This window comes from Coenobita brevimanus, chromosome 61 (assembly GCF_032717465.1).
Source record: "Coenobita brevimanus isolate Jiangsu-jjx chromosome 61, ASM3271746v2, whole genome shotgun sequence".
NCBI classification, from domain to species: Eukaryota; Metazoa; Arthropoda; class Malacostraca; order Decapoda; family Coenobitidae; genus Coenobita; species Coenobita brevimanus.
In genome coordinates, this window is record NC_137014.1 from 35,819,778 (window position 1) to 35,845,729 (window position 25,952).

The 25,952-nt window shown below is 41.9% G+C and overlaps 1 protein-coding gene across 1 annotated transcript in view; it reads right to left on the minus strand.

The window, feature by feature from the left end:
- Positions 1-7,756: 7,756 nt before the first annotated feature.
- LOC145403639 (sorting nexin-29) overlaps positions 7,757-25,952 on the minus strand; it is a 31,224-nt gene continuing 13,028 nt past the window's right edge. Inside the window, exons 12-19 of the mRNA XM_080275319.1 lie at positions 25,283-25,475; positions 21,890-22,088; positions 14,035-14,109; positions 13,580-13,807; positions 12,443-12,583; positions 11,425-11,564; positions 10,058-10,217; positions 7,757-7,874 (exon numbers count right to left, since the gene is read on the minus strand). Of these exons, the coding sequence (XP_080131445.1) occupies positions 10,058-10,217; positions 11,425-11,564; positions 12,443-12,583; positions 13,580-13,807; positions 14,035-14,109; positions 21,890-22,088; positions 25,283-25,475 (1,136 nt within the window). The 3' untranslated portion in view covers positions 7,757-7,874. The remainder of the gene's footprint in view (positions 7,875-10,057; positions 10,218-11,424; positions 11,565-12,442; positions 12,584-13,579; positions 13,808-14,034; positions 14,110-21,889; positions 22,089-25,282; positions 25,476-25,952) is intronic.

Genomic DNA, 25,952 nt, shown 5'->3' on the forward strand with positions numbered 1-25,952 from the left:
GTTATGAAATTTGCTCTGATGGAGATAATCTACAAGAACAAATATCTTAATGGATGATGTTAATATTTTGACATCTGCATATAGGTGGATGAATATTTTAATATTAAGGAAAATCTTGATCGATTAAATAAGTGGCTAGAAAGAAACAAACTTGAACATAATCTGCTAACAAACTGGATCGGGAATGAAACTTTCTATTAACATTCCTCACCTTTTCTTCTTCCCCTCCTTTCTTCCTCCATCACCTATCGCTGTTCCTCCTGTTTTTCCATCTCCATCTCCTCTTCATCATTCTTTTCCCATGCTTTCTTGTTTCAATCACTTACGTAGAGTGCTGGCGGGGGGCGCCTTATCGCGGTGACACTGACATACTTGAGCAGCTCTGCTGCTTGTTCTTCAAACGCCCCACGGCTCCCTCCCTATTCCCTGAAAGGAGGATAGTGGACTGGAGGAGGATAACCAGCCTGCAGTAAGTTCACATTCAGATGAATCTGGAGTTACAATTATTGCTATTAGTACTCTGCTTTCTTATTTTTCTGTTTCTCTAATCCCTACTTCAATTCCTTTCTGGGGTTTTCAAGAAGGACGCCTTTCCGCCGTGGCGCCGATGTACCCAAGCGGAAGACCAAGATGCACGTACGACACTTAACCCCTTCCCCTCCACCTCCAAAAATTTGCAAGATGGACTGAAGCTTGTCCATTGAGGCTGCTACTACTGCTTTCCCAATTTCACTCTTTCCCACTGCCTCACTGTTCCATTACTCTCTTCGTTCAGTTCGTTTACCTACCATTATTCTGCCATTCTTCGACTTTTCACTTCCAATTGTTTATTCCGTCTTGTCTCGATGCTGTAACCATTCCTTCAATCCCTCGTACTGCTCTTTTCACTTTCATTCACATTTTTCCCGGTGTTCTTTTTTTCCATCAGTTCTTATTTTGCTTTCATTCTTCCTTCATTCCCTCCTGCTAGTTTTCATTTTTTATTTTGCTCCCTCCTTTTTTCCTTCACTCTACACTTATTTTTTCTGCCTTCCTTCCATTTTCCTCTCCCAAGAAGCACTACCTTTCCTTAATCTCTGGAGAAATTACAACTACGCTCTCGCTCTCTGCTGTCTAATAATTTTCCCTTACTCCTAACTCTCCTCACGTCTATTTCCCTCGTTTCCCTCTTACCTCATTCCTTCTTTTACCTTCTCATCTTCCCCTCCTTCACTCTTCCTTTCTTTTTTCCCTCCTAAGCTTCTCTTGCCTCACCTTAACTCCCTTTCATTTTATCATCCCCTACCTCTCATTTCACTCTCCATACATTTTTGCTTCTTTTTACGCACCCTTCTCCTAACTGTTTTGTCTCATTACGATTTTTTTCAACCATTTTGTTTCCTCTCCAATAATTCTCTTTCTCTCCATCATTTATTTGTCCTTTGCTACTCTCTCTCACACTACCTTTATTCCATATTTTTCCTCTCCTTTTCCATCCTCGTTTTCTCTTTCTCTTATTCCCTCGTTAGTTTTTCCTTACTTTCCCTTATCTTCCATGCCATCTTTACTTTTCCTCTTTCTCATCTTCCTCTCCTCACACTTTCCTTTCACATCATCTCTCATATTCTCTTCTCCCTTCCCCTCCTCTAGCTTCAAAATTTTCTCCCTTATTCCTAATCCTCCATTCCCATCCTATTTTCATTCTCCATTATTTTCTTTTTTCCTATCCAAAGTAAAATGCCCGCGGCCAGACCTTCCGCCCCGCCACCCCCCACACCACCACCGGGCCACCACCACCCCACCACCCGAGGAGGAGATAACGGACAGGTTAATGACCCAGGACAAGAGGGTCATCCAACCACCACTGACCTGTGCTCCTTCTTCCCGCAACTGCCCCAACGCCAGGTGAGCCAAGATCCGCAACAACTTCAACGGCGGGTTGACCATCGACAGCAGTGGGGTGGGACTGATACAACATCAGTCCCTCGTAGTTTTGTGGTGACGACCACAGCTTCACCCCAACGGGACAGGAGGTCCCTAGGTGAGCCACAAGGTGTTTACACCTACTGCCACTGCGAGCCACGGGGAAGTACCATCCTCTGCCGCAACAACCCTGGTGAGCCACGAGGGGCTTGTATCCTCTGCCACCGTGAGCCACGAGGGCATAATGCCCTCTGCCACAACCAGGACAGGAGGTCCTTTGACGAGGGAGGAGAACCCTCTATAACAAATATGGCAGGAGGCCCAATAGTGGATTGTACGGGGCTCACACCCCTAGCCACTCCAAGGGTAAGAGACCCTCACACAAAGCCACAAGTGGGTCCCAGGACCGATCAACCTGGTGCCACGGCAGTTGTGAAGACAAGAGAGAGAGTTGCCTCTGTGCTACCCTCCATAAGTGCAAGAGAGACCACGGCCTCCGTGTGTCCTCTAAAGTCAGCTAACTCCTGCAGGAGTAGCTGGACACCACCCGGGAGAGTTGTCCCAAAAGTGTCACCTGAACAGAGGCCCGGTCCCAGTCGGGACCTACCTCCCACCCCCCGGGAAATTCTTGTCTTCCCCAGGTACCAGCAGGAGACGAGGCCGCAGCCCACACCTGACGGCGCGTCCCCCAGCAGACCTCCGCAGCCCTCGGACCCCCAGGCGAGCCCAGCAACCCGTCGACGCCGACCTCCCCCTGCCGCAGACCCTACGACGTCAGGCCCGTCTGCTACACCTGTTTGGCCCCAGTCCCTAGGGCCAACATAGACAGGCCTCCCTTCACCGTGACCAGAGGGCCTACAACAGGTCGAGACCCCAGGCAAGAGGGTCTCCCTGCACCGTGACCAGAGGAGGGCCTACAACAGGTCGAGACCCCAGGCAAGAGGGTCTCCCTGCACCGTGACCAGAGGAGGGCCTACAACAGGTCGAGACCCCAGGCAAGAGGGTCTCCCTGCACCGTGACCAGAGCGAGGACCTACACCTTATAGTGACAAAGTGATATCGCCCCAGAAACTCGGGCAAGAATAGTGACTTTTCCTTTCCTGTAGTGAGACAGAGATAGTGATCCAGTGACAGAGTGAACCAGCGGGATTACACCAAAAAGTGTCTGTAAATACCTTCCCCTGGAAAAGACTATAAGTTCTGGGCTCGTACAACTAGTGCTATTCCCAAGTCCAGTCTAGAGTAGTCCCCCCCCCTTGTCAGTGTACGCGTGGGCGAGAGTTGCCGCGCCGAGCCCAACCAGTGAATTATAATGCTCTACTCCCCTTGTTCTTTTATAGTAATAATCCCTCCCCGGCCCATCAAGCCCAGACATCTCGATTGCCCCAGCACACTAAGACCTTTTGGACTTTAATGCAATTTAGTCTCATTCACTTATGGACTCTTAACCTATTGTAAAGCATAATTATAGAATGTGTGAACATCCCGTGTTGTACTAACGTAACTTTGTATATCTGTATCCTCTGCCCGTAATAACATTCTATGTAATATTGTCAAGGTGTTAGAATTAAGGTAATAGATGTGTTAAAGGTGGACTGCCTAGTTTTTATGTCCTGTTCCTTTGTTAGTGCATTACTTCCGGTCCGGAAAGAGGACCCCGCTCAGTAGCTAGTGTTTTTAGTACGAGGAGTCGGCCTAAAAACACTCAGCATAACACAAAGTTTGTGGTCACCATCTTATATTACCCTAGGGCAATCACAGATCAAAGGAGGAATATAAAGGATATGACCTGGATGCTCTCCTGGTTGTTGCCCTGATGAATTATGCATTCTAGTACAGTATGCTTTGGTATCTTGGTCATACTTCAAAGAATCATTCATGGGTTATGATTATTTGTATAATTTTGTATTGTTTATCAAGGCTCCAATATCCTTGCATGTGTCAGCCTTGGTCTGTAGGATATTTACATGCTATTAGGTAGGGTCCACAAATTCTTCACTATGTCCCCTTTTATGTCGAAAGTGTAAAACTGGTTTTTAAGTCTGACAACCAGTTTATTGCACACTATAAGAATGGTGCAAAATCCTAACGTTGCTCTTTAGCCGTTAGAGTCACACTGCCATCAAAGCAAGGAAAGACTGACTGACCTGGAAGAGTTGGACCCTAAGTTATGTAAAGTATGCAGTCTCATGGTAAAAGTGACATTCAGGTTTAGTTACCCTTTTTTGGCTCAGGCATGCCAGAGACTAGGTTACTGCAGCCCAGGTAACATAAGCCAAAGGAGCAACCCCTATGTCCCTAGCAGGACTAACATGCTGGAAAAACAACTAGCAGTCACCAAATTTCTAAACCTCACTGCTCCTCTACTCTAAGTTATTTGTTATCCTAGTCTAATTTTAGTGGTCTTGCTGCCATCCGGCTTACTGTAGTTATCCTCCTTTCTTACGTTCTTATTCAGTCACCGTCCACTGCTTCTCAGCAGAAAAAAGTACATCAGACTATGATAAGGCCATCACCTTTCCCTGCTTCAGTGCTAACACAAAATATAGCTCTTGAACAATTCACTATACACTACACACCACAATACATACTCACATCATGCATATCACTTTCTCAACACACTCATTTCTTCAACATAACCTGAACAAACGATGACTAGGATTACCTGGCAGAAGTGGCCCGTCTCCTGCAGCCCACTGGGTTCACATCCAGATGAACTTAGGATTACAAGAAGTGGTACACAGCAGTTTTAAAATGTGTCAGTTCAAGCCTACATCGAGGGGAGGATGGTGTTCACTGTTCTGTAATCCACATTTGAAAAGGAAACTTTAAACATACTATGATTTTATAAACAATAGTCATTATTAAACCTATACAATAATATATATATGTATGTACTGCATATACAGAATTACAGTGTGACAATTATTTTACAGCCAATACTACTGTATTTAAATACAATAAAAACTGAAACGTATAAAACCATTTGCATCATGAGCAGTTTCACTGGCTAATACAAAGAATATGCTAAATATGTAGCACTGTCTTTCAGGGGGAATGGACAAAAGATAACTCTGTGAAGCAGAGACAGCCATCCAGTGCAACATCGATACATTTTGTGGTTCAGAGTCTCACTCCATTCTTGTCACTCATTAACAGTTTATAGTTCCATTATAAAATTAGTTTGTCTTACAATAATAGGAAATACTGATTATCATATAAAAGCTCTTACTAAATATAAAATATATGAGTATTTCGTAAATATGACTCTCCGGAACATATACATATACTTTTCTTTACAATATTCGATATATACTTTATACCTGCACAAATATATACATATATATATATATACCAGCATTTATATATAAATCAAAGCCTAAGTAGGTACTTTTACACAAATTATTGTCAATGAAAGAAAGATATAACACATAACAATTACACTTAAAATTTTCTGTATATAGGGGATGTAATAAAATTCCTGCGTTGAACCTGTAACACACACAATTCCTTGCATGATTAACATTTCCACTGCTCCACCCAAGAAATGAGCCTGGGAAAACATATCTGGCGTAAAAACAGACTTGGCCCATCATGAAACAAAGGAGATGCCCTGGCCTGTGGATCATGTTCTAAATATCTCTTGCATAATACAAGAGGTCCTCATTACAAATCAGTGCCTTCCAAAACATCACAAATTTTTCCTTACAGTGGATGATATGAACTTGTCTGAACTGGCAAATCAGCTTAACATGTAACAATGTATCTTTAGCAGGCAATCTTTCTTTATCTACCTGTCTGTCTGTCATCCAGTCGTTTATTGCCCCATCAGGAATACAAGGGTCTGAGGTCAGCTTACTTAGTCCTGACACTGAAAGCAAGTGACCAGTTGCTCTTTCCCGAGTGGCATTATCCAAGCAACATTAACCCCCTTCAAAGTAAACCCATATGGGCCACATCTACCTGGATCACAATCATCTTAATCCACTAGACCACTGGGGCTCTTCTGTAGCTTATTTAACAGTGAAAATGAATGTCAAAATATATGACTATATATATATATATATATATTTTGCTCTAGCTTGGCCTCAAATTGCCATCCCTCCTTCTTTAATTCTGATATGTAACGAGAGAACGCTATAATATGGTGCTAGTAACGAAACAGTGCTATGGGAAAGATGCAGAGCCATGGCATAGTCTTTTCCTGTCACTGAGCTATGGGAAATAAGCTGCTAAAAACAAGGAGCTAGGCCAAGTTAGAGTAAAAACAGTACAGTGATTCCTTGATTATCGCACACTTAGGTTTTCTTTATCACTGCTAGATGAAAATCTGCACTCCTGCAGTTATCATGTATTTTTTGGCTAAAAAAAAAATTAATTATCATGCACCTGAGCCAGTTTCTGTGACAATGATGGGGCTAAATCTGTTGTTTCTAATGGCTTTGAGGGATTAAAAGATGGATCCCTACTAGAAAAGTTAATCCCATGTGATGGAGATCACTAACTCTCCACCCCCTTGCCTCAGAACCCCTTACCTCAAGCCCATCTCAGGTCTATCTATGGTATATATTTCTTCCTTACTGTGCCCTTTTCATCATTTTCTATTAACTTAACTGTGCCTATGTGTGTTTCTGATACTTACTATAAAAGTATGTGTGTATTTACACTTGGGGTGCCCATTACCAACCAGGATAAATTCCATAGATTCTCTGCTTTTGTTATTGTGAATTTTCATTATCACACACTAGGCACAGTACCAATTATGTGTGATAACAAAGGAATTACTATATAATAGCAAAGATTACCACACCCTGGAGCAGAAGGTGGACTGAGATTCATAAACATACAAATTTACCACCATTTCCCTGTCCTAACTAAAATGCGTTTTTGTAGGAAGGACAGGGAAACATGAGTGAAAAATCCTCTCATAACTCATCATCATCCTGTATAAACAAATCTTAGTTTCTGGCTCATGTGGACAAGAACCCAGTGGATTACAAGCTGAAGTTGCCCTTCTCAAGTAGTCCACACTCCTCCTTTTGGGTGAGAGGGGTGAAGATGAGGTGTTAATACAACCCAGCAACAAAGCCACCTGGTTATATCAGTGCTACCACATGAAGGCATCCCAATCCAGTGCCTAAGTTACAATAGGGTAATCATTGTAAGTTTGTTCATGAACCTCACCCGGTCTGTTTCCGTTTCTCATAGGGCTGTGGACTAAATCAAATATAAGGCTGTTATTCGTATGGTGATTAAGCCAAGCTCCGTCCCTTGCTACCATACCTTAAGTTGGGTGTCCACTTCTTTTCCTTCTCATTAACCCTTGTATCTGTGATTAAAGCAAATTCTTGTTCTTATTTGTTACAAAATAACGTACTGTACTTTTCTTCTCAGTCCTTCCATTCTTTCCATTATTCTTGCTATAAAATATGAAAATCCTTCTCCTCTTAGTTACCCTTACCTAAGCGGTTTATGATACTGTATTTTTTCATATTATTAGTTTCACCCCATTTTTCCATACATATGGGATACTCTTGACAACTATATTTGGTTCAATGAGACTGCACGTACACCCATAAATACATACAAACATACACAGGCAAATATAACCAATAAATGTTAACAGGAACACAAATTTAGTCACACATTCATCCAAATAAATGCACATTCAAACACCCTAATGTTACAAAACACATGGCAAGATTGCTATCAAGGCATAAAATGAGTTGGAATAATAAGTGGTTAACATATAAATTAATGCGTTGTTCAGATCTAAATCTAGTTTGAAGGAACAAGTTTACAATATACGGTAATACTATTGAAATAATAATAATAAAAGTAGTAATAACAATAATCCTACCTAATTCCCGTTCTGCATCTGTTGGAATACTCTTCGCCTGTTCCATGAGGCAACAGAAGTCAAATGGTCAGAAGTGATCTGTTGCCTGAATGGAAGCAAGTTTGATCCCAGGCTGGAAAGAAACATCTGATGATTTGAATTTGGTTACACTGATGACTGATTTTCCACAAGACTCATCAACATGGCATAAAAATACTTCAACTAATACCAACATATCAGCCCTGAAAAAGAATGCCCTAGCATGTACAGTATTCAATATCACGAGTGGGCTTTAGTGCCATAGCAGTGACATGTGAAGGTGTGTGACACATAGGAGGACTGCTGGGCCTTAGAGAACAGGCTGTCAAGTCTATGCCCAGAAACAAACACAAAATATAAATATATAAATAAATACATAAATAAAAACAAGGCATATCCTTAGGCTGATGTATGGGAACTAGGGGTGTAGCTGGGATTTTTTCAATGACGTGGCCAAGCCTAATTATGAAGTGGCAGACAAAGCACTCTTTAGAAGGGTCTGGTGTAACTCCCCTGGGAATTAGAGGTGTCCAGACATATTACAGCGAAGGCCAGTCTCACCTCAGCCACCCCTCTGGCTATGCTACTATTCTGAATTGACAGCATGGACAAAACAGCAGCAGATGAAGGGTCTGGGCTGAGAAGCCTCAAACTTTATTATAGTGTTTAAAAAAAAAAAAAAAAAAAAACATTTTCAAGACAGTAATTTCTAATAATTTTGAAGACAACGAGGAAGGAGGGGCAGCTTGAATTTATCCCCCAAATTATTGACATTCACACCTTGGTGAATGATCTCAAACCCGGAACATTCCCTAATCCACTTCACACCACAATTTTTGTGTGAGAATATACTTACATGTTTCCCTGCCTCTCTCTTGAGGAGAGGGAGATGGGTTTCAGTACACAAAAACCTCTCTAATACACTCCAGAGATGATACATACAAGCTTGGTATATGACAGCAACTATATGAATATACTGTATATATACCATATAGTGCCTGCATACATGCTACTTAAAAAAAAAAAAAAAAAAAAAAAAATCCTATACATATAATTCCTGAAAGTAGATATACCAGTATGTATGTTGAGGGCTCAGTCTAAAAATAATACAGATCTTATACTGTCAAGCTGCTCAGCACACAGAAAGCATTTACAAAGATGATGATACAAGCATACAAATTAAATGTTTTGCAACACTCATTTGTTGCAATGAACAGTGAGAATGCATAGAGGTTACTACCTGCTACTGAGTTTATCATTCACAATGAGGCATTTGCCAGGAAATACTAAGTTACAGCACATGTATGAGTATGCAATGACAAAAAGATACAGATGATATCTCAGAGCTCCAGGAAGTGCACAGTACATGTTCCTGTCACTACCATGACATCTTACATATTCTATTCTGGCTACTGTGAAATGGTTCTGTTCTGATCTGGAAGAGATTTGACATTGTTCTGCTGATACATGCTTAATCATCTGTTCCACTGTAACAGTATTATGGGTAGGTTACTGCAAAGAGTTATTTCTAAATTCTCATGATAGATTCAATATTATTCACAGATAGTCTGTGTACAAGTAAACTAAATAAATTACTGCACCGGTACAATATTGGGTATCATTTACTGTGGGAAAGAGCAAGGCACATGAAGCTCTTGTTCTTGGAAAAACAAAAGCACTGTACCCCATTCTCAACAAATAATTTTTTTTTCTTTATAAATAAAAGAAATTTGTAGTGTGGAAATAATCTGAAGATGTTAGAGATGAAGAGAATATAGAGATTACTTTGGCATCAAGAATAAATATTCACGCGGGGTTTTATGTGACGAAATGGAATGAATTCTGGAAGTTCAGTATACTGTACAGTATATATGGCAGAATAATAGCTGAAAAAGATAACATACTGGATAAGGGAAATGAGAATGCTAATGAGGATTACTGACACTTCAATTACAGAAGGACTAAAAACTTAAAATGGTAAGGAAGAACAGGAGTGATGTGTGTAAGAGAGGGTGAAAGAGGTGAGACTGCAATGGTATGGACATGTAGTGAGAATGAATGAAGTAAAACCAGCTATGATGGCACACAGGGAGCCAGTGAAGGAAGCTACAGCTCTATGGAGACAGATTCAGATGATGTGAAGCAAGATAATTATAAGAGAACTGGGTATGCAGGAGGACATAATAAAATGATATTAGTGGTGGAGATGCACAAGAGCAGCTGACCATGACTGGAAATACGGCTACAATGAAGGATAAATGATCACTACGATGATACCTATAAGCCATTGTACTGTGGTGTTTCTGGCATGGCAGTGTTTGGGTCGATGGGTGGAGTGGAAAAGCGAGACAAGACACTCCGCCGGCCCGTCTTGCTCCTGGTGCCAGAACCGCCACTTCCACTGCTGCTACTGCCATCCTGCAGTGTTGGCATGTCACTGACAGAAGGAAGAAATAAGTAAGGCTATAGTTCATCTATCTCAACTTGTGGTTACAAAAAGCAAGACAGGAGACTGCACCATCCCACAGTGCTCCTGGTGCTGGAAATGTCACTCCTGCCAATGCTACTACCTGTATTGCCATCCTGTAGTGACAGCATGCCACTGGAGGATGGAGGAAATAAGTAAGGTCAAGCAGCAAATCCTCTTTTTAAGTCACTCTTTGGATGTAGCTGCTTAGTTCTTAGTAAAGGAGAAAAAAAAAATGTCTATTAAAGCTTGTTATCTCTTGAGGTTAATTTAGTAATTTCCTTTAATTTACAGTCCCACACTAACTTGATGAAGATTTTTGCCTTTTTACACTTATTTCATGTGGTTCAGTGGCAGAATAAGAAAATGCAATGGCACTACAGTATCTCCAATGCACTTCTTCACAACTAGCATCATATCACAGTGCTCAAGTCATGTTACAGCACATACTGCAATGTACTGTACACAGATGACAATTTTAGGCCACAGTAGACAGAGTAAAACATAAATTAAGAAGATATTTCCAAAAAGCTCAATCTTTAACAGCCTACTGTCCTTGCATCATAGCATGAAACCAACAGAACAACAAATGGAATGGCTCATTGTATTCCTGCCTGTCCTAATTATCATCAAATACACCGAATAGTCACACTGTGTATAGGGATTCATCTCAGTTCAATTCAGGTGGAGTCAGGCTAAAGCTGACAGATCATGGGAAACTGGTCCATTTAGGTTACACAGATTCCAGTCCAGATAAATTCACTTGAGTTCTATTCAGAGCACTCCAGGTTTAGTAAGAAAAATCAGGTAAAGTCTATTTAGGATCATTCACATCACATCAACACACAGATCTAATCAAGTGAGCTCAGGCTTAATCATGTTAAATTCAGTTCTTCAAACTCATTCATGATTAATCAAGCCAATGTAATGTCATTTGGGTCCAGTTAAGTCAGAGAAGTTCCATTTAAGTCAATTACATTCAGTTTCATAAAATCTAATACCATACAAAACTACCACATCACACACACAAAACACACCTACAGTACTTTCACATCCACACCACATAATATTCACATTCATTCCTTCATCAAAGTACAGGAAAACATGACACTTAAAGATACATGGACAAAGATCATGCAAATCTACAGCAATATATGGTATCTGCAAAGAGACTCACGAGAAGAAGGGTAGCAAGGCAGTGAATGAGGGCTTGTCAGGTGAGGTGGTGAGGGAGGGATGTGAGCTAGCCAACAGGTTCACCACACGCCGTACGTAAGTCTGCAGTCGCACTCGACGTTCTTCCACCACACTCTCATCCTGCAAACAGAGAGGATGCAGAAGTTTGACTGTACAACACATTCAATGCATGACTGACTTCTGTAACATTATCATCCCCATCCTACTTCCCACACATTCATAGGATAGGAACTACGGGATAGTATACTAGTGATAGTAAGTATTAGTCAAATGCTTGGTCAGTGATTCTAATACTGTATGCTCTATGACCGACACTTGTTAAAAACACATACTGTACTGGCAATTTACGGATCTCTAAAGGTTCAGTGCCTAATTAGTTAAGCATTCCTGTCAAGGGAGTAGGCTCCCCTTTCACCCCATGCTTATAACAGAACTGAAAATCACACTGAGGCTGAGATACTGGTTCCTTTTGCCTTAATCTCTGGACTAAGCTGCCTAGTCCCAGGCCCCTAACACTCCTTACTGGTCAATACTGACTTGGATGATGGATGGATGGATGGATGGATGATACTGATAACAATATGAAACCTGATGCACCTGTCTGGCTATGACTAAATCATCTGCCTAGACAAAACTTCAGGGTGGTGACTGTGTGCCACAAGTATACCAACCAGCATTAGTGCATATATTAACATCAATGACATTCAACAGTTTTGGAGTTCCTCAGTGAAAAGAAGTCAGTAAAATGTGGGTAAATAATATTTTATGAAGACTTGGGTAAGGTTAGGTAAAGACATACAAGAATGGCATTGGCTGGTATTCTGACACATCCCTGGTGTGCCCACGTAATAACCATCCCAGTACACGACTGGATTTCCAAATGCAACACAACTGCATGCCAGATCCTTCCAGTAGGTCAATGGTGAGGGTATTAATCCGTCTGAATCTCTTTCCACTGGCCTTAACTTGTACACCATTATATCTCCTCAACCACCCACCTTGTATCCAAAAGTCTTTTTCTGTGGGAAGATGAAGGCTCTGATGGGCGGATGGGCTCGTGACAGGGCACGGTGGAGGGCATGAAACTGGGCATAACGCCGGTACACATTCCACTCCTCATCCCCAATGCGTACATATATCTGGGCAGGGGTTGGATATACAGGGTCAAATGTCTTATCATTAGGGATAGGCAACTTAAACTTCAGATTCCACTGAGACAATAACATCCTCTGACACTCCTACAGCCACCCTGGTCATCACTCACTGGGACATCTGATATCTCTCTTACTTTCTCTATAATAATTCTTCCATATACCTTCCCTACAACACTCAATAAACTTATGCCACGATAATTCTTGCATTCACCTCACTCACCTTAATTTTTGTACATGGGTACAATCACAGCATTTTTTTCACTCTGCTGGCACAGCTTCACTCTTCCAGGCCTTCTTACGAATCTCCAACAAGCACTTCATTCCCCTCTCTCCACTACACTTAACCATCTCAGCATACACCTCACCAACCCCAGCTGCTTGCCCATTTTTCAGCTGCTTCACAGCATTCTTCACCTGTGTGAGTGTCACATTTCCTGGCACTGCATACCTTCTCTGCACACCCCCAAAACCAATCATATTTACAGTGGCTCTGCTCTCTCTATTCCCATTCATCAGGCTTTCAAAATATTCTTTCCATCTGGTCCTTACTTCATCACCATGGGTTAATAATCTACCATTTACATCCTTCACACTTTCACATTTCTTCCACTGCCACTTCTACATTTCCGCACCTCTTTCCAGGATAACTTCCAATTTTCATAGAAATTTCCATTTATTTTTCTTCGTAGATCATTGTTTACCTCCTCCTTTTTCCTCTTCAGTACATAATACTGTACATACTGTACATAGCATATATCCATATGGAAAGCCTTTCTCTCTCTCTCTCTCTCCAGTACGTGTTTGCTGTTATCTGCTAGAGCAGGGTAGCACCAGTCAATAACAAAAAAACAACCTTAAGCACTGGTAAATACCAATGTAATATACTGAGACTTTGGTAAGGACAATTTATACAAGCACAACTTATATGTCAATGATGTGATGAGCAAAAAACTTCCAGATTTCTTAAAGTCCTTAACTCACCTGATAAACATGATGGGTGTCAGAGGAGGAGCCTGTGAGAAAGGCAGTTGGAATCCATATGTTGATGAGCGTTCGAGGGGAGGGTGGGGAAGGGGAGGGTGAGGAAGGACTGACTCTCCCTTCACCTCCACCTCCCTCCACAAGGCCCTCCTCACCCTCTCCCTCCCCTTCCTCACCCTCTGGCAAGGGACCTCTCAGCTCTACCAACTGTTCTCGTAGTTGCTTCACCTGGATTACAAGAGAAAACAAGTAACTGAAGAGGGCCAAAGTCTGGCCAAAACCATTGTCATCTTCTGAATAAACTTTTCCATATGTAGGTATAAATCATCCAACTGGTAGATTACAGAATGTTACAGCTGCATACATATGAAATCTAGTTATTCTGGGGGCAGTATACAGACACAATCACATGCAGTATATTTATAACTTAGAATTGTACCATGCTTGTTTCTGACCTGTGCCTCTCTCAAACGAAGAAGACGATGCAGTCTTTCATTGAATTCCATTAGTTCCCCATGCATCTCAGCAACCTGAAATAAAAAATTTTATCAATTGTGTATCTTCTGATCAAAACACACTAACTTGCTTATTATTACATCATATTCCTGTGACATTTTGTACTCATGATGTGACACACTGAACAAATTCTATTCCACACCTACTTCTCACACAAATTCATTTCCTGAGGTATCAATATACACAAATGCTCTGTTAACTACTTCACTGACCTATGTGATATGTGATATGTTTCAATGTTACATGAATCTAAGCATAATGTACTGGACCTTACCCACATCCCTGACCAACTTATGGAGACACACCAAAAGGACAAAAAATACTGGTTCTTTCAGCAATATGCCTACTTATCTCTCTGTCACGGGGTTTTTATATTAACACTGTGTTTTTGAAATAAATGGTTAAATATTATTTAATTTGATAATAATATTCAATAATATTGAAGAGCAGGGACAATGATTGTCTTACTAAATCAAACAACGATTACTTTACGCTGGCCTGCTTCGCACGATTCTCTCAGAACGAGAATTTACAAACTTTCTCAACAGTACACAGCAGAGACTAATTACTCCCAATTGCTGAATTACTGTACTGTTAGCCTCTGGAGAAAGTTACATCACCCCTGACAATAAATAACTAATACTAATAATAATAACATCAGGTTCTTGCTGATGCATTAACTCCTATCTGGCACAACGGATTTTAAGTTAATACCACAAGACTGGTCTAAGTACCAGTTATGAAAGCAACGTTTATGCAAGCTAGGAGCTGTATGGAAAATAAGCTTAATAATGGAGAAATGAAACAAGATTTTTACTCTACATTAAGCTCAAGGAAAAGAACTGTTAAATTTATTAATTACAAAAAATAAATTTAACGTTACAATTCAAATCAAATTAAATGAGACGCACTCGCTCACTCACACAGAAGCTAAATACTTACACCTAGGGAAAACACCTTAATTAACTCTTATAACTAGGGAAATACAAGAAGGAAATACTATAGTCGACGAATGCTGCGTATCACCCAAGTTGAACTAGAATGGAAGTACTGAAGAACTGTGGAGTTTGGGTACTAGCTGACCTCACACTGCTCGCACAGGACCTCTCTCCGTCGCAGCAACAACTGGACTGAATTCAAATACATGGGAAAGAAAGGCGGAGCACTAAGCCGTATTTTCTAACGGTCGAGTGAGCGAAACGCGCCCAAAACAATCGCTCATCGGAAGCGCTGTCTCACACAGAGACGATCACGTATGACAATGAAAAACTGATTTGACAAAGCTTCCGTCCTAATGAGCGGTTAACTGAACGAAAAATAGTGAGTTTTCCACTAATAGTTCGCGGCTTCTCACAAAAGGGAAATGTCGCGAATTGATTCGTGACATTACGCCCCATGAAAATTAAATCTTTCTTCCTTCAGAAGAAAGATTTCAATATACATACATATAAATCCTAACTCAGTCACACAAGATTCACACTGTGGTGTGTGTGCTATCCTGCTACAGGAGAAAATCGCAGTCGACAGTGAGTGAAAAAACCTCGTATTTACGTTAATAGAAGCAAGCTTGAGGGAAAAACTCCGTGACGACGGTGAAAATCCTGTACTCAGGTCAAACTGAGCGAAAATTCGCTACATTTACACTGACAACTAATTGTTGTGTAGCGTGGTGTATGTAATACACGGTGTAGGGGTGACAGTTGTAGTGTAACTGTACCTACGTGTAAAATGACACAGTAAATAATACGGCGACGACGAAGGCAGAGGAGAAGAGGCGGCAGCGTGCGGCAGACGATCAGCTGGCCCGCACAGCAAAACTGCTACGCCCATTGCTGAACCTGCAAAACCAATTAAGGTGGAGCATCAAAAGTGTCAGACAAAATTCTTATTACGTTACAATTACTCTCTCTGCCTAGCAATCAGTACATGCTACGAAAAGTACGCTCGAAGTCGCCATTAATTATATCACACGATTATGGTCGGCAAGTTGAGAATCCTTGTGCAAACTCGGGTCTTCCATAGCCTCGAACTGCACACGGGTCCTCAACCTGTGCCTTAACCTACAGTTCTTATATTAATATCGGAGAGCTGAGAATCCTTGTGCAAACTTGGGTCTTCCATAGCCTCAAGTCGCCTCTGCAGAGTTCTCACTTCCCCCTTTACCTACAATACAATACTTATATTAGTACCGGGAAGCTGAGAATCCTTGTGCAAACTTGGGTCTTCCATAGCCTCAAGTCGCCTCTGCGGAGTTCTCACTTCCCCCTTAACCTACAATACAATACTTATATTAGTACCGGAAAGCTGAGAATCCTTGTGCAAACTTGGGTCTTCCATAGCCTCAAGTCGCCTCTGCAGAGTTCTCACTTCCCCCTTAACCTACAATACAATACTTATATTAGTACCGGAAAGCTGAGAATCCTTGTGCAAACTTGGGTCTTCCATAGCCTCAAGTCGCCTCTGCAGAGTTCTCACTTCCCCCTTAACCTACAATACAATACTTATATTAGTACCGGAAAGCTGAGAATCCTTGTGCAAACTTGGGTCTTCCATAGCCTCAAGTCGCCTCTGCAGAGTTCTCACTTCCCCCTTAACCTACAATACAATACTTATATTAGTACCGGAAAGCTGAGAATCCTTGTGCAAACTTGGGTCTTCCATAGCCTCAAGTCGCCTCTGCGGAGTTCTCTCTCGAACTTCCCCCTTAACCTACAATACTTATATTAGTATTGGGAAGCTGAGAATCCTTGTGCAAACTTGGGTCTTCCATAGCCTCAAGTCGCCATTGCGGAGTTCTCTCTCGAACTTCCCCCTTAACCTACAATACTTATATTAGTATTGGGAAGCTGAGAATCCTTGTGCAAACTTGGGTCTTCCATAGCCTCAAGTCGCCATTGCGGAGTTCTCTCTCGAACTTCCCCCTTAACCTACAATACAATACTTATATTAGTACCGGGAAGCTGAGAATCCTTATGCAAACTTGGGTCTTCCATAGCCTCAAGTCGCCTCTGCGGAGTTCTCTCTCGGACTTCCCTCTTAACCTACAGTACTTCTATTAGTACCGGGAAGCTGAGAATCCTTATGCAAACTTGGGTCTTCCATAGCCTCAAGTCGCCTCTCAACTTCCCCCTTAACCTACGGTACATAATATGTATGTACAGGCCCTGGACATAATGTGTCCTGTGGGGCCAATGGGCGAGACGTCAGGTCTGCACCCACTTCACCACTACCCTGTCTCTCAACTGACTCAGAGATTACAGGTGTGGTTATGAACGGCACAGGAAGGACATGTCCCTGATCAGTGGTGATACTTTGGCACACACTGCAGGAACGGACAAAACTATCTATGTCTCGTCCCATCCCTGGCCAGAAAAAGTCAGCTCGGATACGGCCCTGGGTCTTCCTTTTGCCCAGGTGACCTCCTGAGGCTGGACAATGACCCCATTGTAACACTGCTGGGCGGTACTTGGCGGGAACGACAAACTGCAGTCGAACCTCGCCCTCGGGTGTTCGTGACTCACGGTAGAGCCGTCCTTGTTTGCAAAGGAACTTGGCTCGACCTCCCCGTGAATACTTAATCACTCGACCCTTTTGTTTATTCCGCACGGCAGCAAGTGTCGGGTCAGAATGTTGTTCTTGTACAACAAGTTGACTGCACATCAGATCTTGCGGCGATTCAATGATCACTGGGGTGACACAGTCTGGAGCCTCAGCCATGGCTCGTGTTACCGCAGCAGCCGAAGTCTGAGTGGCGCCATCATCGGAGCAACAATCCTTGGCTCCTTGAATATTGCCTACTATCAAGTCAAATAGAGGCTCTGGCATGACAACTGCAAGTGTCATACCAGTATAAAATGGAGATGCCACCTGGATACATGCCTCAGGGAACAATCTCACTGATCCATCAATAAGGTTTGCATGGATCTGTCGACCTGTATACTGCTCAGGCCGAACTAAACTCTGCTTGACAGAGCAACCTGAGGAACCATTGTCTCTCAGGACCTTCACAGGAATGTCTCCCACAAACCCTGGCTGAACAAGGAAGGTACTGTCACCTGTGGGAGGGCCTGTGGAGGAAGCAGCTAGCCACTCATGAGGCTGCTGAATTGATGTGGCAAACATTGTGCCTTGAGGGTTATATTGGGAAGATGGAACATTGGCCATCTGTGGAGGGGGGTTCACTGTCACTGTGGGACTAGTGAACTGTGGGGAAGTACCCACACTGGTAGGGACGTGACCACCATGTTGCTGCTGAGGAATGAAGGCTGCATTCGCTTCCTGCCTCTTTTGAGCTGGTGGTGGAAAAGTTTGTCCCAACGGTCGGTTGCGTGGCTGATACTGCTGCTGGTTAGGGTACTTGTTGTACCTCTTCCACTCAGGTTTCTGAGTGTTTTGCCCCTGGTCCTTCCACTGCGGTTTTGGACCTTGGCCATTACTCTGAGAATGGCCTTGGTGCTGGGATTCAGTCTGAGACGGCTTCCCAGACTTGGCAGTATCTTTTCTGCTCCAGGTGTTTTGCTTACGAGCTTGATACCCGTATGCAGTAAAGAATGCATCAGCCTTCTCTGCCATTTGGCTGGCATCTTTCACCTGGCAGATCTTAAGCTGTGCTATGAGCTCAGCAGGCCACGACCTCTCTAGCTGTGTACGCAGCATAAGGTCAATTATCCCCTCACGCGTGGAAGGAGTTTCATCTTTCTCCATCCACTCATTTAAGTAAGCTGTGAGACGATCAAGGAACTGAACAGCTGTCTCCTTGTCTTGGAGACGAGCTCGCATGAACTGAACTTTGGCGTCGTCTACTGTGAGACCATACGCCTTAATGAGTGCAGCTTTCATCATCTCATATGTGAGATTGTCTCCACGAATTCTGTGGAGAATATCGAGGGCAGGGCCCTCAAATAAACTAAGAAATTGGATCCGCTTAGCTGCCTCATCCAGTTGATACATGTCTGCCATGTCCTCAAAACGAGCTATGTACGGCTCGATTCGCTCGCTTTCCTTGTATGAAGGAAGCTTGATGCGTGGGGTCGCCAGGACATGTGCAGGAAGAACGCTCGTGGAGCTTGGACCAACTGCACCAGACGTGTCTGAAGCCAAGGAATCTCGCTTGAGCTTCAGCACTTCAAGTTCATGTTCTCGTTCTTTGTCTCGTTGTTCACGCTCGTATTCGCGCTGTTCTCGCTCGTGTTCGCGCTGTTCTCGCTCGTATTCGCGCTGAATCTTACGCTCTTCACGGGCATCATTCTCGCGCTGCTGCTCCTGATTATGCCGTGAGAGTATATACTCTTTAATTTCGGTTGGGTCCGAAAGACCCATTTCTTTGGCTTCCTGTAAAAATACAGTAGTAGCCATTTCGCTAATTTATTAAGCAAACCGAAATTGAGTACTGACTGCTTAGCGACGAATACTAATAAACAAAAGTAAAGAGTACAGACACAAGCTAGTGGTGACCAGTCTTATCTAGTTAACTGGCAAATAATAAATCAAAAATGTAAATGACTGGGAAGACTCAATAATAAACACAATGGGTACGCCGACTTCCCAGGAGCGAATAAAATCGTCTGGCGTTACCAAAAATAAACTAGAGTTAAGTACTCTATTGATTTATAAAGCAAAAACTCACTTGCTAAATTAACGGTAAACACCAGTAAGCTTGTGCCTATAAACTTTAATGATAAATACCTAAATATGAATGAGTGAGCACTATCTCGTGAATAGCTTTAGAGCTAGGAGTTAATATCCTGGAATGAGGTCGCCAATTGTCACGGGGTTTTTATATTAACACTGTGTTTTTGAAATAAATGGTTAAATATTATTTAATTTGATAATAATATTCAATAATACTGAAGAGCAGGGACAATGATTGTCTTACTAAATCAAACAACGATTACTTTACGCTGGCCTGCTTCGCACGATTCTCTCAGAACGAGAATTTACAAACTTTCTCAACAGTACACAGCAGAGACTAATTACTCCCAATTGCTGAATTACTGTACTGTTAGCCTCTGGAGAAAGTTACATCACCCCTGACAATAAATAACTAATACTAATAATAATAACATCAGGTTCTTGCTGATGCATTAACTCCTATCTGGCACAACGGATTTTAAGTTAATACCACAAGACTGGTCTAAGTACCAGTTATGAAAGCAACGTTTATGCAAGCTAGGAGCTGTATGGAAAATAAGCTTAATAATGGAGAAATGAAACAAGATTTTTACTCTACATTAAGCTCAAGGAAAAGAAGTTAAATTTATTAATTACAAAAAATAAATTTAACGTTACAATTCAAATCAAATTAAATGAGACGCACTCGCTCACTCACACAGAAGCTAAATACTTACACCTAGGGAAAACACCTTAATTAACTCTTATAACTAGGGAAATACAAGAAGGAAATACTATAGTCGATGAATGCTGCGTATCACCCAAGTTGAACTAGAATGGAAGTACTGAAGAACTGTGGAGTTTGGGTACTAGCTGACCTCACACTGCTCGCACAGGACCTCTCTCCGTCGCAGCAACAACTGGGCTGAATTCAAATACATGGGAAAGAAAGGCGGAGCACTAAGCCGTATTTTCTAACGGTCGAGTGAGCGAAACGCGCCCAAAACAATCGCTCATCGGAAGCGCTGTCTCACACAGAGACGATCACGTATGACAATGAAAAACTGATTTGACAAAGCTTCCGTCCTAATGAGCGGTTAACTGAACGAAAAATAGTGAGTTTTCCACTAATAGTTCGCGGCTTCTCACAAAAGGGAAATGTCGCGAATTGATTCGTGACACTCTCCAAATGGCATCTATGTATTTATCTACCAATCTATCTATTCATCTTTCTATCTATCTATCTTTCTACATATCTTTAGAGGAAAAAAGTTTTGAGATGGTTAGATTTGTGATGTGGAGCCAAGATTCTACAGGGTTGGATGAAGAATGAATGACTATGTGGCCCATTTTAATGGGCATGCTCATTATTTCTCTTCCCCTGTTTCTGGATCCCAACCTCATCAGTTCTTTTGGTGGGAGAATGGTCAGGATGATGCAAATGCATACTGAGGAAATTATTATGAAATTCTATGAATTTTTACTAACCTAATGGATAAATACAGTACTGCTGGAAATCTCTTCATTTATATTTATGTATAAAAAAAATGCATACGGCTCACAGTGATGATGATAATAATGATAATGCAAAAACTTATACAAGAGAGTTCTGACAACCAAAACTTATGTAGACAAAGGACAATCCAGATAACTAAGATCTAGATAACCATGGTACCTAAGAGCCTACAGTAGATCTCACCATTTCTACTGTAGCTCTAAAAGGAAAATTAACATTCCTTAGGTCTGGCAATATGAATGGAAGACTGTAAAAATGGAATGAATGATTACCTGGAGAAAACGTGTGGTAATTTCCCAAGGATGTAACAGTCATCAGACTGATTACAACTGATGAATAACAGAAAAAGTGTGGTAATTTCCCAAGGAAGTGACACTCGTCAGACTGACTTCAGTTGATGAGTAGTATGAAGCATGCAAGTGTGGATGTTTATGCCTGTGAGGAGGAGTCAGGATTCCAGGGGCTTGAATAGTATGGCTCATTCCATTGGGAAACTTATGATTAGTTTTTCATTTTAAGGTTTTTCCCTTGCTTCAGGGACCCTGTCTCACCCCAACCTAGAGAGGTCTGGATGATGACAATGATGGATGATGATGATGAAAACTTGTAATGATGCAAGAAGGATCAGGTGAAGGAGACAAAATGAAGATGAACACAATGATGTGCACCTGTATGAGTTTGGATTGGTATGCAGCTGCCTCATGATGGTAGTCTCTGTATTCTGGCTTTGTGGTAGGAAGAGTGGGAATGGTGCCAGTGGCACCTGCAGTGGCAGGTGATGCACCCTCCACCAGGCTGTTTTCCCGCTTCAGCATTTGTACTGCACCAACATACTTCTTCAGTTGGTGGCGCAATAACTCATTCTCTCTGCAAAAGGTTGAAATTCTTTACAACACACCATACCCCCTAAATATTGGGACAACAAAACATACATGTTAATACAATTGTTAAAAATTACCATCCATCCATCCATCATCCAATCCTACACTGCCCCATTAGGGGCACAGAAGCCCAGGGCAAGGCAAGTTGGTCCTGACATTTAAGATGAGACTGAACATTTAAGATGAGACTGAATTGAATCATAAAAATTATATTACATTTAACTAACCTGGTAAATAGCAGAAGCTCTCATCATTTGACATCTAAAGGAGATGAAAGCAAAGAGCTACTTTATCTGATACACATGTATCCAGCTCCTGAAAAGAATCTGACTTCAAGGCACTGTTATTTGTATCAGCTTAACTGTAATTTGGGAAAGCTATGTGAGAATCTGTGCTTACTGATCAATAAGTATTCAACTATATATAATACAAAACTATTCTTCTTTCTGGTAGTAGTTGGATGGCTACCACTGACCCCAGGAAGTACAGTATTATTGTGTGAGTGAAATGTGGGTACAAGCTTGGTAATTAGCCACACAATCATCACTCTTAGGTAGGAATCATTCTGCCACAAGTAGTCACTCAGTGACTGTTCTAAGTGTCAGTTCACTGGGTAAAAGGCCAAGTTGGAACTCTCCTGCTGTTAAAATTTTATTACGCTGATCAAATTCCTTTTTTTCAACAGCTTCCAGCAGTTGTTGGAAAGTAATTAGCTGATTTTGGGACTTGGTTTAGCTTCCAGTCCACAGAAAACATCAGCTGTACATGACCAACCCTAATATGGAGATTCCTTACGAGGAAACATAGTGTCATTTTTAAAATAGATTAGATTATTCTTGAAATATCATAAAGCAATATAATAAACTGAAAACATTTTGTGAATTATGGCAGCAAACGTGACTAATGATCCAAATACAAATAGGTAACAACAACAAAAAATAATGTGTAAATACATGCAGAGAAAAAATATATGTTACTTTTCACCCTACAGTACAGTTTGATCCTATATTCTAGTGATATACCATAAATCTCTATGGGCGGAAGTAACATAATTCACACGATAAATAGATTTTAAAAAATAAAGGAATACAAAGCATGAAAGGAAGCCTGCATACCCATTGAAATGGGTCAAACTCTCATAAAAAAAAAAAAAAAAGTACAACTGCCTTCACCTCTGACTCTAACTTATTTTTTAAAATTAAGAACTGGACATATGAAAAATAAGAAACAAATTTTCTCTATATTGTCACCTATATCAATACATTCATCCCTTGCTCCTTCCAAAATGACCACATTTGTTCTGTATTATAAGACTAGGAGATTTACTGAAGACTTCAATTTTCATACATGTATGCCAGAATTTGAGAGAGACACAGACAAATGAAGAATTCAAGAAGCTTTGTGTTGATGCAGAAGTGACTGAAAGTGTTAACCCCTAAAGTACACAATTTGCTCCGCAGGTCTGCCCCTCCAGCCGCGAAACAGGGTCGATTTTTTTACTTTCACCAAGGTAAAAATTTTTCTTCCACTTTTCAAGAGACTGAATTTACACATCTGAAAATGTATGTTTCAGCCAGACTGACCAAATAGTTATCGCACAATCGCCCGTCAAAGATGGAAAAAAGTTACCAATCCTCCATGGCCGAAAATAGAAAATGTACAGAAAATGCATTATTCACGGTAAATAATTATATATACATAACTAATGTCAATGTGAAGTGTTCCCTAGGCATGAACTGTCAGTCTGGTTAAGCCCATAGCAACAAAACAAGCCAGGCGAAAAGTGGAGGTGGAGTGTGTGCGGCTGGAGGGGGGAAGATGATGGAGGGATAGAGGAGAAGGAAGGAGGGAGGAAGGAGGGGGGAGAAGGGTTGTTATGCACACACCGTTGTTTGGGGGTATGTTGGGGTATAGTTGGTTGGGAGGGGATATTGTGGAGATGATGCAAAGGGGCTGAGGGAGGTAAAGTGACAGTGGTGGTGGCGGGGGTTCCTTCTCCCCCACCTTAGGAGGCGGCCTGCAGTCCTAATGGACCCAGGATCGAATCCTGGCTGGGGCAGGGGACAGTTTAAGGATTTGAATTTCCTAAAAAGCAGACTTTCCTGATCTACCAGATGACCCGCCGACATGTCGTAAAAGTACCCCCGCTAATACCAGTACACCAGTCCTGTATGAGACAGCCCTAGCATGTATTCAGTATGGACGGTGGGTGTTAGCACCGAAGTGGTGACATGTGGAGGTGTAGGAGGACTACTGGGCCTTGGGATAGGTGACTGCCTCCAAGAAATAGGCCCTGAGCCTTTGCCCGGAGTCGGACACGTAAAAAAAAAAAAAAAAAAAAAAAAAAAAAAAAAAACCCACCCCACACACTCTAGCTCTCATTGGTCTGATCCCATATACGTCACAAAAGGGGCGGAGTTACCCTCCCCCAGTTTTTTGTGTGTCTTTATCGATCGTGTGGGATAGGCTGGCGTGTCAAATTACACAAAACTACGATCGTGTGGCATCGGCCTTTAGGGGTTAAGAGAAATACTATCGGATGGTATGGCAATGGAGACGATGGAGAATGGGACTGACTAAAAGAGTGACTGTGAAAATGGGGGAAAGGAGGGGGAGACCATGGATAAAATGGAGGGATGGAGTGGAAAGATATATGACAGAGTGGAACGTAAGGTGGAGAGAGGGCAGACTAGTGGCAGAGGACAGGGTGACATGGAGGAAATTTGTTTGTGGCCACCCATTACAAGATAACCCCTGCCAGGCTGATTGTTTTTAAGTAGTTTACCTCCCCAAGTCATTTTATACAATGTAAATTGTATCTCGTATGAGGCTTGCAGCATGGTCCATACATACCTTCACTGTGCCTCACATGAGGTCTGCAGCCCACAAAGGGGTTAAGGCATCTGGTAACAGGAAGAAAGAATGACTGACAGATAGATAGATCGATACAGTAGATGCATGTCATATAAAGGCCATATATGCATATTTGCTATGCTGGAAGGTGGGAATGGGGAAAGAAAGTGACACATAAAACTGCCTGTATAAAAGCAACAACAGTTAAGAAATCCACATCAGAGGAGGACTAACAGTACTCCTCAATGGTCCTAACCACATTTCCGTTCCTTTTTATCCAGTCCAACAACAAGTTTATCATAGTCTCACTTCCAACCCATCCCCAACCTGGTCAGTGTGGTGTTACGCTGTGCCATCTTCTCTAGCGCTTCAGAGTGTGAGGAGCGAAGATGAGCCGTCTCTGCTCGCAGGCTTGATGAGGTTTCCATCTCCCGTGCCAGTGCTGCTGAAACCTCTGCTTTCCGCGCTTCTGCCTGGTCTCGTGCTCGGCTTAATTCCAGCACAGCACTCCTTAGCTCATCTGATGCGAAAACAGGAGGGTTACGAGCAAGGTAGCAGTAAAGTTTTTCACTTCTGTATTATCAATTTTTTTTTAAATCAATGGATGGGGTGAGGTAGGTTCCAGAAAACAAGGAATGAGAGGACACAAATGTGGGAAAATTATCAAAAGCATTCCCAGTGTACTAAACCAGACATTCATTCAAACACCACTGAAGCCACCAGAATCCTCCCACCACCTGTATGCATACTATTAACCTCCCTTAAAAAACACATTCTATCCTTGACTTTATTTTTAATCCATCTAACTCTAAACACAGACTAGGAACCCCATTCCCAACGTCAAACAAACCACCTACAAAACCCCAATAAATGGTTTGTTTTCTTCAGCCCTAATGTGTCCTGCCACTTAGGCAGTTACTTACCCACCATCTCTCTTGTGATATGTATAGATGTTGGTGGCTATATATAAAGCCACAGTATATGAAAAAGACAACAG